We start from the raw sequence: 13,296 nt of genomic DNA on the forward strand, positions 1-13,296 counted from the left end.
TAAGCGATATCTTCACGGGTACCTTTCACCTGCCATTTGTTCAATTTTTTTTAAATTTTATTTTAATGGCATTCTTTGCCCCCTTCATGACTTTCAGTGCACGGTTTATTCCTGTCATAGAAAATTTGCAACTCTATGGCTGCATTCAGAGCAGACCTATTCAAAATAATGGACGTGGCTTAGGCCCCATCTGCACTGCACTTCTGATATAATATTTTTTTATTAATCTTTAATACAATTCCAATAAAAGCCACATTGTCACATTGCCAAATTACAATCCAAAAAAAAAAAAGAGAGAGAGAGACAATTATTCAAAAACCAAATTAATCAATTTGAAATGACCTCCCGTGTACTTGATTTCAGGTTACAAAACTCTTATTTCTTCCTGCTTTCATAATCTTGATTAATCCAATAACAACACTTCTGATTTTAATCCTGCACTGCACTTCTGAAACAGTAAAGGTAAAGGGACCCCTGACCATTAGGTCCAGTTGCTGACAACTCTGGGGTTGCGGCGCTCATTTCGCTTCCGCCTCATGTGGCCAGCATGACTAAGCCACTTCTGGCGAACCAGAGCAGTGCACGGAAATGCCATTTATCTTCCCGCCAGAGCGGTACCTATTTATCTACTTGCACTTTGACGTGCTTTCGAACTGCTAGGTAGGCAGGAGCAGGGACTGAGCAATGGGAGCTCACCCCGTCGCGGGGATTCGAACCTTCTGACCTGCTGATTGGCAAGCCCTAGGCTCTGTGGTTTAACCCACAGCGCCACCCGTGTCCCTCTTCTGAAACAGTATCAAACCTTTTTAAACAGTCCTGGAAGATAGCTTGCTTAGCTTGTTGAGAGCTGTTAGGAGACCCCTGTTTCCGCCATTGGTGAATGAATGAATGAATGAATGAATGAATGAATGAGAGGGCAAGGACACACCCAGCTGGGAATTCAAGAAGTAGGGACCACTCCCAGTGCTGAAACTTATATTGTCCAGAGTTCTTGGTGTGTTTTTTTCTCGGGCATTCCAGAAGGGCATGAAGCAGGGCTGGTGAGGTGAATGTCCCGGGGGGAAATGTGTGGCTAAGGAGAGGGTGTGGCCTGGGCAAAGACCCGAGAGCCAGAAAAAGAGGCTTGGAGAAAAAGAGGCATTTGTTCCCCAGGCCTGAGCTTCTCCACCCCTGCCTTATGCCTTCCTGGAACCTTCTGCAATTTGTGATCTGCCTTCGGCACCTGGGGAAAGTTGGCAGCAGGGTGAGCCTCCCACACAGGACGGCCCCTCAATGGGCCATCGTTAGTCTCAGCATGCTCCCAACCTCATTGATCACTGGCCTGGTCGGCATGCATCCATGTAGGCACAGGAAGCGGAAAAGGCATGGGATAATGTTTGTGCACTGGGGTGAGGGGGAGAGAACAAGGGAGATGCAGACTTGAGTTCATTTCTTATGCTTTATTTGTGCGCTTCGTCTCTGAGCTGGCGTCACCCGCGCTGTATCACCTCCCGGATCCAGCCAACGTAGTTGCAGACCTTAGTATAGATACCAGGTTTCCCAGGCTGGCCGCACACCTCTGGACCCCAAGACACGATGCCCTGAAGTTCTTCATTGCAGATGAGGGGTCCCCCAGAATCGCCCTGCACAGGGAGAAAATCCCACCCCCATGTGAAGTCTTAATAGAACATTTCATCTTTGGCTTAATTTCAAGTGACTTTTGCAAGCAATCTGTTCAGATCTCTGTTAAGAAGAAGCGAGTGCCTGGGAAAGAGCGAGAGAAAGAGAAAGAGAAAGAGAAAGAGAAAGAGAAAGAGAAAGAGAAAGAGAAAGAGAAGAAAGAAAGAAAGAAAGAAAGAAAGAAAGAAAGAAAGAAAGAAAGAAAGAAAGAAAGAAAGAAAGAGTATCCTGTACACAGTCATCATGTGGCATCTCTGGAGATTACGTATCTCCAAATTTTGTCATGTGTACAAAAATGCATATACCAGAGCAAGGTGTACATATAAATCCATGTCTTAGTGAAAATACCATACAAAATGCACCACATTAGGGAAATGTGGTTTGCAAAAATGCTTATATCAGGCAACACTGCATACAAACATCAGCACTAAAATGTTGATGACTGTTCTTGAAGATATTTATTTTCTAAGTCACGAGTTGATCTGAAAGTGTGGAGTACTGAACTTAAGAGTGGAAAAATTAGCAACTGAGTGAAACTGATACCCACAGATACACCCATCTCCACCTTGAGGTTTGTAAAAGTAAAAAAAAAAAAAGACTTCAGGGGAAAAACCTTGAAAGAGACAGAAACCCTGAACAAACCCTAAAACAGTCCAGTGAAGACTGAGCATGTTCAGTGGCCATAGAATGTGCAGTATCTGTTGCCGGTGGTGGGGTGGGCAGTGGAGGAGTGGAGAGAGTAAACTGGAATGGAGTATCCTAGGAGTGGGCATGGCTGGCTGAAACCCTGAACTGGAGCAGTCCCAAACCACAGCATTTTGCTGCAGGTCCTGGCTATCAAAACTAAACATGAAGTGGCAGTTCCGGGGTGTTTAAACACAGAAAAAGTCTTGGTCTTAGCAGCTCACAGAAGCTGTAACACAGCCACGGGCACACAAGCCTCTACTGTCCTCAGCCAGTTCCGGGCTTAAAACATCTTGTAAAATTAAGCAATTACATGAAAGTCACTTTGGAACAGACGGAAAGCAGGTGGCGAAAAGTACGGCCCAAGAAACAAGGTGTCCGAACAAGGACTAGAGAAAATAAAGACCATAGCAGGAAACAGGCAAAATGTGAACAAGGTGCACTCCAGTTACTGTTGGACTTTCGGCTCTTGCTGAGTTTGGCGTGGGGGGAGGGCAGTCTGGTGGTGGCAATAGTTGTGGGGGGAATGACAGCACAGGTGGGGCAGGGAGTGGCACCTTTCCATTTCATATGGTGAATTGGGATGGGCTGCCCCAGGCATGGTGGCACAGGACTCTCGTCCTCCCAACACCTCCGAGCTGCTCATTGCCTCATTTCACTCTGCCTAACGGCAGCGCTGGCTTGGAATGTTTATACTGTGGGGAAAATAGTTTTAAAGGAGCCATTATGCTGATCCTGATTGTACCTCCCCTCTGTCTTTCTCTCTCCCATCCCAGGGGTGCCATCTCTATGTGCTACAAGGCCCCTGACGCAACTTCCAGTGCCTCGCAAAGCCCCAGAAGTCACGTCTGAGGCCTTGCAAGACCTCGGAGATGCTGTCCGAGGCCTTGTGAGACCTCGGAACTGGATTTCCATAGCCGCCGGAAGTAAGGTTCTGAGGCTGTGGGGCGTGTGACGTAATAACAGCATGTCCTAACGTGACATCATGACACCGCGCTGGGCACCCATAACGTGGGGCCCAAATCAGCGCCTCTGTATCGTACAATAATGCATTTTGCACACCATCTAGTTCAGGGGTCAGCAAACTTTTTCAGCCGTGGGCCGGTCCACTGTCCCTCAGACCTTGTGGGGGACCAGACTATATTTTGGAGGAAAAAATGAATGAATTCATATGCCCCACAAATAACCCAGAGATGCATTTTAAATAAAAGGACACATTCTACTCATATAGAAACATGCTGATTCCCAGCCCGTCCGCAGGCTGGATTTAGAAGGCGATTGGGCCGGATCCGGCCCCCGGGCCGTAGTTTGGCTAATCATGATCTACTTTGACCCTAAGTTGCCTCTGAATTGAAGGATTTTCCTCACCTGGCAAGTGTCAGCACCCCCTTCCCTCACGCCAGCGCACAACATGTTCTCGGTGATGGCATCAGGATACACTGCCTCACACTCACTCTGCGTGATGATAGGCAGATAAACACACTGCAGTTCTTCAGGGATGGTTGCTGTAGAGATGACAGTTACCAAGGTTAGGGGTTGCCAAACATTTTGGACCAGTAGCCCACTTGGAATTTTGTGAAAGGGTGGTGGGCGCCAGTCACAAAATGGCGCCCGCAGGAGCATGACAGGACACAAAGTTAGAGAGTGCACAGTCATTGCTGCTCCCTCTCAGGCAAGGCGACCATGGGAGGTCCGCTATGTGCTGCTGGTCCCAAATGTGGAAATAATGTAATAATGACCCACCACACACACAAACACAGACTCAATGATGCTGTTGCTATCTAAAAAACACCTGGAAGCATTCCCTAGTACTTGGAAAAATATACCACACAGGCATTTCTCACATTTACACACACATACATACCACAAATACAAAGCCACACATCTATCTCCCCGCTCTCTCTGCCCAAGCACACCCTTCCCTCTCTCACACAAACCACACATACACAGAGATAATATATTTCAGGGCAGGGTTGTGAAGCACGGTCTGAAAATCTGGACTTGCTGCTGCCAGTTAGTGTTGACACTACTGAGCTAGATGGACAATCAGTCTGACAATAAGGCCGCTTCCAAGAGAAGGGCTGTAGCTCCAGGGTAGAGCACCTGCTTCACATGAAGAACACCCCAGGTTCAATCTCCAGCTCCTGCAGCTGGGGCTGAGAGGTGCGCTGCCTGAAACCCTGGAGAGCTGCTGCCAGCCCGTGGAGGCACTACTAAGCTTTGCAGGCATTATTTGGCCTTTGCTTGCATTCTTTGGAACATTGAAGGGATCTCGATCGATTGCGTGCTTTGATCGATACAACCCACATCTGTATGGTGGCAAAATCTTTCCTGCTGCTCCTATGGCCCCTCTCCCACCTCTGCCTTAAAATTTTTAAAATATTCGAAGGCCCTACGTCTTGAGCTGCTGGTCCTGCCCCACCCTGTCACAAGGCACCGCGTTCCTGGAGCAACGCACTGACTGGCCACGTTGATGGGCTGGACACTGTCGGTGATGGCCGCTGGTGAGGAGAGTCTGATCAGCATGATGTCATTGTCCTTGCTGACGGAATCGTAGTTTGGGTGAGGCACGAGCCGGACCGCTCTCTTTTGCTGTACAGTGTCCTCCATGCGCAACATGTTGTGCACTCCCAGGCGCACGTAAGTGGTGCTGCAGGAGAGCAAGGCAAAAGGGGGTTACTTGGGAAATCCGCGAGAAAGAGAAGTACAGTGGTACCTCGGGTTACAGACGCTTCAGGTTACAGACTCCGCTAACCCAGAAATAGTACCTCGGGTTAAGAACTTTGCTTCAGGATGACAACAGATATCGTGCGGTGGCAGCAGGAGGCCCCATTAGCTAAAGTGGTGCTTCAGGCTAAGAACAGTTTTAGGTTAAGAATGGACCTCCGGAACAAATTAGGTACTTAACCTGAGGTACCACTGTAGTTAAAAGTCTAGAGTGGGGTGTTGTGGACTGGCTGGGGAACCCCCATGGGAACCCCCTGGGGAACAAGGTTCAGAGCCCAGGATTGTTGGTGGGATGACAATGAGTGGTCAGAGGGAAAGAGGGAGGAGACTGGGAGGAGGAGGTGTTGGAAGCTGAAGAGGCAACAGGGTTCAGTGAGAGGGACGAGGCTGTGGCAGAGAGCAGTCCAGAATTGGAGGCAGAATCAGAGGCTGGGGAGGGGGGGTGCCAAGAGGCTGGTTGCTGAAGGAGCCAGGGAAATATCCCCCTCCTGAGGTGACCAGCTCCCCTCCTCCTGGTCTCCCAGAACACAAAGAGGAATGAAGAGGGCAGAGCAAAGAGAGACAAGATAAAGACACCTCAGGTTGCTGGGGAAGGACCCAAAGGAGGAATCTTAGAGAGCAGTGGTCCTCACAACTGCCTCTTTGGAGCAAGACCTGGGAAGAGTTGCTGGGATCACCAGGCCTGTGCTATTTTAGTTTCTTTGAATAAAGCGTTAACTGACACAGGGTGTTTTATTGCTGGCCTGCTCCCGACTCCAGCTCCTGACAGCTGGGTGGGCGACTTGCCTTAATTTCATGTGGCTCTCAGTCTAATTTCCTGCAGGTGACAGGAGGCTGGAGGAGAGGCTTCACACACGCCATACATTTAAATACATTCTTTTAACCCTAAGGGTCCTGGGGATTATAATTTATCAGGCACACAGCTACAATTCGGAGCAGCCTCAATCAATCACAGTTCCCAGGATTTTTGTGGGGGGGGGAGGGAGAAGTTATGTGCTTTAAATGTATGGTGTGTGCACTGCCAAAGAGTGAGAAGGGGTGGCAGAAAGAGGGGGTACTCCACCCACTTCTGGCTCTAGTCCCACCACCATCAAGCACCAGCCCCTAACATAATATCTTCTAGAAAATGTAGCAGTAAACAAAACAAGTTTTTCATCCTAGTATAAAAGATGCAACCGCTACTATCCATTTTGTCTTACAATAACTGCTACAGCTAGAGCAAGGTTCATGGTGCAGTTTTGTGACTTGTTAACCACTTAGGCTGATGTTTCATTGTCTTCTGCAACATGGTCTTGCCTCAATCACTGTGGATTAGTGGCGAGTTCATTCTGCTTTAGTTTGTTCCATGATGCTTCCCCAGTGCAACCACACTATCACCGTCTGGAGGGGACATTGTGTAACAAAAGCAGGACAAATATGAATCCAGAACATTTGCGGCATAAAAAGTTGTGGGGCTTCAGCGGGAAGTTACAGGATATTCACTGACTGGAAGTGGAACTAGTGTGACTGTTCCAAACTTTTTGCAGGTGCCAACAGTACTGAGAACTGGAGGGGCCCTTAGGCAGAAGAGGGGATTTTGCTAGAGGCAGTCTGTGTCAGGGGCTGGAATGAGGAAGAATGGTGGGGACCGCCCTCCTCCTCCTGAACCTTCCTGAAAACAGGAGGACAGTATAGATTTAGAACAGTGGTTTGCAGAAGGGCATAGTTCAGAGGCTGCAGAGGGGAGGAGCTGGGAAATATTGGGAGAGCAGCAGGAAGAAGGAGACCAGGGGAGAGACAGCGAACAGACTCAGTGTCTCTTGAAAGCATTCCTGATGCTCCTCCCCTCCCTGAACAAGGCATGCCTTGAGAGTAATAGAACAGAAAAGTCAGAGGCAGAAAGCACAGACCAGCCGGCACAGGGGTGACGTAGAACAGGAAAGACGGAAGGGGTGGGAATTCACTCAGAGCAACGCCATTATCCTTTGTCTCTCTCTGGATCCATAGTGAATAAGTTACTTGGTAAGAACTATTTTTTGTTTATCTACTTCTTGGCTGCCACCGTGGGAGGGATCAGATTCCCTGAAGCCTGACAATCTGCTAGGTCAAAGAGGCAAAGGCGTACCCTGGGAGTCTGCAGTGTGCAGCGGTCAACACCCACTCCATGGTCACCAGAGCCCCGCTGCAATAGAACCGGTTCATGTCATAGATGGCTGCATGCCAAGGTTGGAAACCTTTCATGCATGCGGTTCCTCCAACGATTCGTGACGCTTCCTGCGCAGCCGCTGCAAATCGGGGTGGGGGTGGAGAGACAAGAACAGGGACAGTAAGAAAGGCTCTGCTGCGTCACCAGAGGCAAGGGTCCATCGAGCCCAGCATCCTGTTTCCCAGACAGTGGCCAATCAGATGCCTCTGGGATGCCCACCAGAAGAAGATGAAGACCATAGCTCTTTTCCATTGCTGCATCCCCAGCAACTGGTACCTAGAGATGCCTCTGAACTTGGAGCCTGCACACAGCTACCATGGCTAGTTGCATGAATAGATCCATGGGATGGGAATCCATGGCCCTGCAGGTATTGTTGGCCTCCGACGTCCATCAGAAGAACTGCCCACCAGGGCAGTTTTATTCTGTGAACCATCCTGAGATCTTATGATGAAGGGCGGTATATAAACATTATTATTATTATTATTATTATTATTAACCACCTGATGTCACAATGACTTGTGATGCAAGGTGCTTACAAGCCCCAAAGTTGGGATGTCAAAGCCCCTTGCAGAAAGGTGCTGCTAAAACCAACTTTCTCCCCATCCTTCTAATGGGGTTTCCATGCAAACCGCTTCCTGAATCAGAGAGGGATTTACATGGAATGCTGCTGAACTGAGCAGGATTTCACCCCCTGCTCACTAGCTGATGAGCAGGCGTTAAATCCTTCTCAGTTTGCCTGTGTGCCTCTGTTCCTTGCTGGCTGAGTGGATGGGCTGAGTGGACAGCTGATGGGTGGACTGGCATGGCTTGGGAAAAATGGTCTTATGGGCCAACTTAGACCCCCCCCCCGGCAGGCCATGAATGGCCTGTGAGATAGAGGTTCTCCACCCTTGTTATATGGAAAGAGTGGGAAACCTCAGGAGTGTGTGTGTATGTGTGTGTGTGTGTGTGAATGCAGCTCTGCAGCTCTCTCTATTTGGGCCTCAGGACTCCCCACAGGCCACACCTGCTTCCCAGCTGCACCCCTTCTCCACAGCCCACACTTCTCACTGGTCCTGCTTTGCACCCTTCTGGAATGTTCTGTCCTGGCTAGAAAATATCCTTGAACTCTGCCAATGCTTCTTGTTTACCTGGAGGAAGGACAGAGAGTGATGTGTGAGTAAACTAACATTTGTTGCTCCACCCACTTTTCCTTCTGGCCCCACCCACCAACCACTGCAATATGGCCCCTAGAAGGTAGCCTACCAGGTAATGCAGCCCTGAGGCTGAGGAAAGCTGCACCAGTGCTCAGTGAAACAAGGTCCTAGGCTCAAATAGTGCGTCTCCAGGTAGGGCTGGGCGGCGCTCCTGCCTCAAATCCTGGAGAGCTGCTGCTAGTCAGTGCTGACATTACTGATCTGACTTGGCATATGCTATGTACATCTGAGCAACATGCTTCATGTGCACTGTCATTTACCTGAGGTTGAAATCTCCATTTAGAACAGTGACTGGCTTTGGAAACATGTTTGTACACTCTTACCTCCTGACACCAACAGCAGTGCCAGTGAAACCATCTCCATGGCTGTCATGTCACTGCATGAGACTGTGAAGGGCCTGTCTGTCAGTAGACCTGCTGAGGAGACATGCAGAGCAAATGGTCACAGACAGCCAAGGTAGTGTTTGTGGATAGTGGGTAATAGGTTACAGTCACATCGTCCCACAAAACTGCAACCCTGCCTGGTTGTCCAGGCAGTGGTATTTATAAAATTTCAAACAAAGCATTTCAATTTTCACCAATCATATACATCATTATCTCATTTCATGTTTAATACACATACACATAAATTGCAATGGCAATTTATGTTGATTACGTTCTGATTCCCACCATGTTCTATTACATTGTGTTAGTATGCATGTTGGGCAGCCATTTGCACCATGTAGCAACTTACATTCTAGCTTTGAGCTGTATCTTTGTGATTCACATATTAGCTGTATTTCTGCCCCAATAGGGGGGCGGTTGTGTGTGTGGCAACGTGCAAAATCATCAGTTTCATAAAGTAACAGGCTACCATAACTTCTCTATTAGACACAAACTCAAGGATTTACAGAGGTACACATTATCACATTTATTGTGGCCCTTTGGGCCACCCCCACAGGTACAGTAGGAATGGGGAGCCAGTGGCTCTCCAGATATTCTGGAACTCCTATTTCCACCAGCCCTTGCAGCCATTGGTAAGGGATGATGGGAGTTGTAGTCCAGCAATATAGTCACCATCCCTAGGATGTAGAGATACCTGAATTCACATTTCTGCCTAGGTGTGAAATTCACTGCGATACCTCAAGCCTCAAAGGGAGAAGGACACCAATTGTTGGCAGAGCACACAATTTTCAGAGCTTAGAAAGCCTGTTTTAACTAGTTCAAGTCCAACATGTCGAAAAAGGAACTGATTCCAGATTCCCACCATCCCTTTACAAAGCAAACTAATTTGGTTCATGTTAAGTTCATAGTTCAAGGTCATCCAAATGATCCTTGACAATACACCCCCCACCCCAATTCAGGATGTTATAAGTCAGCTCTCCACATTTCCATATCAGTTTGTGAATTTTGTATGAACAAATCCTCACAAGAATTCAGCAGAATTTTAATGCAGACTTCTAATATACACGCGGGTGGTGCTGTGGTGCTGATCGGAAGGTCAGCGGTTCAACTCCCCACGACCGGGTGAGCGCCCATTGTTCAGTCCCAGCTCCTGCCAACTTAGCAGTTCGAAAGCACGGCAAAGTGCAAGTAGATAAATAGGTACCACTCCGGCGGGAAGGTAAACGACGTTTCCGTGCTCTGCTCTGATTCGCCAGAAGCGGCTTAGTCATGCTGGCCATTTAGTCATGCTGGCCACATGACCCAGAAAAACTGTCTGCGGACAAACATCGGCTCCCTCGGCCAGCAAAGCAATTTCCCCTAATAGACACATTTTTGCAAAGCAATATTGCATTTTAATGTTATTTTTAAACTAGAAAGTGTGAACACTTTTTTTGTGAACACTTTACCCCAGTATTTGCATTCTCTTACTTTACTAGAGAAGTGCGTTTCAAACTTTGGAAAAGTGTGAGTTTTGAAGTGGAAATCTGTTAAGTTCACTTTTAAATGCAAACTGAATTGAATTTCCATCCAATTCCTAGGTACAATAGGAGGTGTTTTTGTCTCACCTTCCTTTCACATTAAGGGAAGCAGTCATGGCTGCTGTCTGGAGTAAGTCACCCTGGAGTAAGTCAGAGGGCTTACATCTCTTTAAAAGGCAGGAAAGTGGGCAGTGTTTTACCAGAGATAGATACCAAGAAAGAGGATTACTTTCTGGTAAATAAGAGACAGTTGTGGCATATTGTCCATCATCACCTAGCTGTCATTCAGAGGCATGTTCTGGTCTATATGGGATTAAAAATAAATAAATTCTATAATGCCCTTCATTGAAAACACTAAAATAGATTTACTTGCATATATTTCCCAGTTGGCTGGGGAACTCTATGAGACACAGGAAAATAGCCATCCTTTCAAAAGTGAAATCTCACATCACTTTTTTAAAACACACACACACACACACACACACACACACACAGACACACACAAAGTTCTTCTTGTGATAGGAAGAAATGGAAACTCAAGAAGAAGGGTATTAGTTGAACATCAGCTTGAAAGTAAAACATGCTTCTTTACCATAGAAACGTTTTATGAAAAATTACTATCTGGCATTTGTAGGCAGGTTACTTATCAATAGGTATAACCAGAACTAAATGGCACAAAACAAAATGCATTTTATGGGCCATTCCGATGAGCACGAGAATAGAAAAACAGATGTATATTTGTAAGGAGCTCTCCAGTAGCCCCTTCTATCAAAAGGTCACTTGCAACAACAACAAAAATCTGATTGAAATCTTCGACAGCCCCCTTGCCCACAATCTTTCATGATGAACTGGGAAGCTTTGCTTCCAAACAAGGGCATCCTAGTCACCTTCTCTGGTGAGAACTCAGAAGGATGACATCCATCTCTGAGAAAGATAAAGAGCGGTCCCACCTACCTGTCTGTGATACAACTGGAGGGTTTGGAGGAACACTGTGGCCTGATGCTTGCCAACAACGCCTGGCTGGTTCTACTTTAATGAGCAGGGTGCTAAAGAGTATTCATCACCATGTGTGACTAGTTTTGTATCCAGCAGATTCCTTGATGCCTTGGTCCACACAAGTCCCACTTCGGAGCTCTTCCCAACTGCTGTATACTTTCCCGTCCCAACAGGGCCAACGCTTCTCTTCACGACTTGTGCCTGCATCCGCCACATGCCTTTACAGGGCCTCAGACGCCTCATCTGCCATTGTTAATTTCTAGGCACTCCTCCTAATGAAGAGGTGTCAGCCTTTAATTATTATTACAAGGATTTCCCCTCCTCTTTGCTGGATAAGGCTGCAAATTGAGCAATGGTCGCTGGGAAGGGCCTTAGAAAGAGAGAGATTAGTGTCAGCCTCCCCTCTATTGTTCCACGACAGGTCTTTGCCGCTTTAGTTTTTAACTGGGTTGAAAAGCGTAAATGCACAGAGCTGGTGATAATTTTCTGTCAAGCCCAAGGAACTGCGTAAGTTAAAAACACAGATCACGGGAATGGAACCTGCTTTGCGGAAAGTTCCTCACTTGGAAAGTTGTGGTTGGTTTCATTAATTCATTGTTCAGTCAGGCTGCTTTTAGCTCACCTTTCAGTCCAAAGGAACCCAATTTGAAATGCAGAGCCCAGCATTGCACAGAGCACCAGATCAGGGTGGGGAATTAAAGGGAAGGGAGCTCAGGGCACATTTCAGGGCTGGGACTTGTCAACTGTCCAAAGATACCAGGTGTTGGTGCCAGCCCTGGCTAGCAGCCTATCTGACCTCACAACACTGCGGTCATGTTAAATCAAAGGAGCCCCAATTTTGCCACAATGGGCTTTAGGTGAATATGCCATGAGAAGCTGCCTGTCTCAGAGAAAGGGATGTAAAAAAGCACTGTTTTCTGTCCCACCCTGTCTCCGTCACATGCATCACCGTTTCTGTTCTGCTGCAGTTTGTCTTCTGCCAGAAATTATGTTCTTTGTCTCGCTGTCAGCATAACTTGCTTAACTTACTCAATTTATGGAATTAAATATGTAAACAGTGAACATTATGCAATTTGTGGAACTGATTATATAAATTATGTAAGTTAAGTTACAGTTACATTATTCCAACCCATTCATTTCAGTGCAAAGGAAACATGGCGGTGGCCAGGGTGGGGGTGGGTGGGACATAAATAATTACAGATTGTTTGCAGACTGAAAATGATAACAGCTGTGATTTCTGATCATATTCAGTTGAATTAGTTCTGCTCTCAACATGGGACGTATAAGCAAACACTGGCAATTTCTGCACCTATTTATGCTTTAAACTTGGCATATGTCCCCCCCCCCACCCTTGTAGGGAACTGATCCAGCGGATAGTAGAGAGACATGACCAAAAGCACTCACTTAAAAAGCGAAATGTGCCCACCGGCCTGAATGTGGGGTAAGAGGCCTCATATAACCAATATCCTTAAAAGTAATTAATGCATGAAGGGGTTAAGAACATAGAGTTAGCTGTCCTGCCAGGCTTAGCTAGGTCACACACTCCACCTTGGGAAGGGTCATCCAGCCTTTGTTCTTTTCACTTTTCGCTTTTTGAACCATACCAAGAAGGAGGTCAAAGCTGGATGCTCCAGGAAATTCTATTTGAATATATGAACCAAGCTTAGACCATGTGGCTTGAGTCAGCCATCTTTGTGGTTTTATACAAATAATTTAGAAATATTTACTACTTTGGAACCTAAGTTTATTACCTAAATTTTCTTTCTGCTGTACAAAAAAGCCCATGACTCTGACCTTTGAAGAGTTTGTAAGTAAATAATTTCTAACTTACCAAACATGTGGTCTCTTTGTACAGTATGGGGGTGGCCTGCTGCTATATAAGCCTGCATCTGAGTTACTGCAGAGATTTTAACAACACTGGATGTAGCAAAGGTATAAAAATGGGC

At 46.9% G+C, this 13,296-nt stretch overlaps 1 protein-coding gene across 1 annotated transcript; it reads right to left on the reverse strand.

Annotated features, from left to right (window-relative positions):
- Positions 1 to 1,424: 1,424 nt before the first annotated feature.
- On the reverse strand, positions 1,425 to 9,247 carry LOC309375277 (trypsin-like). The gene is made up of 5 exons (XM_081920932.1): positions 8,775 to 9,247; positions 7,175 to 7,334; positions 4,740 to 4,993; positions 3,712 to 3,848; positions 1,425 to 1,622 (listed from the first exon to the last, which is right to left on the reverse strand). The coding sequence occupies exons 1-5, from the start codon at positions 8,821 to 8,823 to the stop codon at positions 1,470 to 1,472; spliced, it is 753 nt and encodes a 250-aa protein (XP_081777058.1). The 5' UTR covers positions 8,824 to 9,247; the 3' UTR covers positions 1,425 to 1,469.
- Positions 9,248 to 13,296: the final 4,049 nt, after the last annotated feature.

This window comes from Podarcis melisellensis (assembly GCF_964234715.1).
Source record: "Podarcis melisellensis genome assembly, chromosome: 8".
In the NCBI taxonomy this organism is placed as follows: Eukaryota; Metazoa; Chordata; class Lepidosauria; order Squamata; family Lacertidae; genus Podarcis; species Podarcis melisellensis.

Bases quoted from the DNA above. Each gene is read 5' to 3' on its own strand.
- LOC309375277 (XM_081920932.1), bottom strand. From the start codon at position 8,823: ATGACAGCCATGGAGATGGTTTCACTGGCACTGCTGTTGGTGTCAGGA. The intron at 4,994-7,174 runs GTACGCCTTTGC...GCTCTCCTGCAG, and splicing joins GCACACTGCAGACTCCCAGG to CACCACTTACGTGCGCCTGG. The intron at 3,849-4,739 runs GTAGGGCCTTCG...TCATCTCTACAG, and splicing joins CAGGACCAGCAGCTCAAGAC to CAACCATCCCTGAAGAACTG.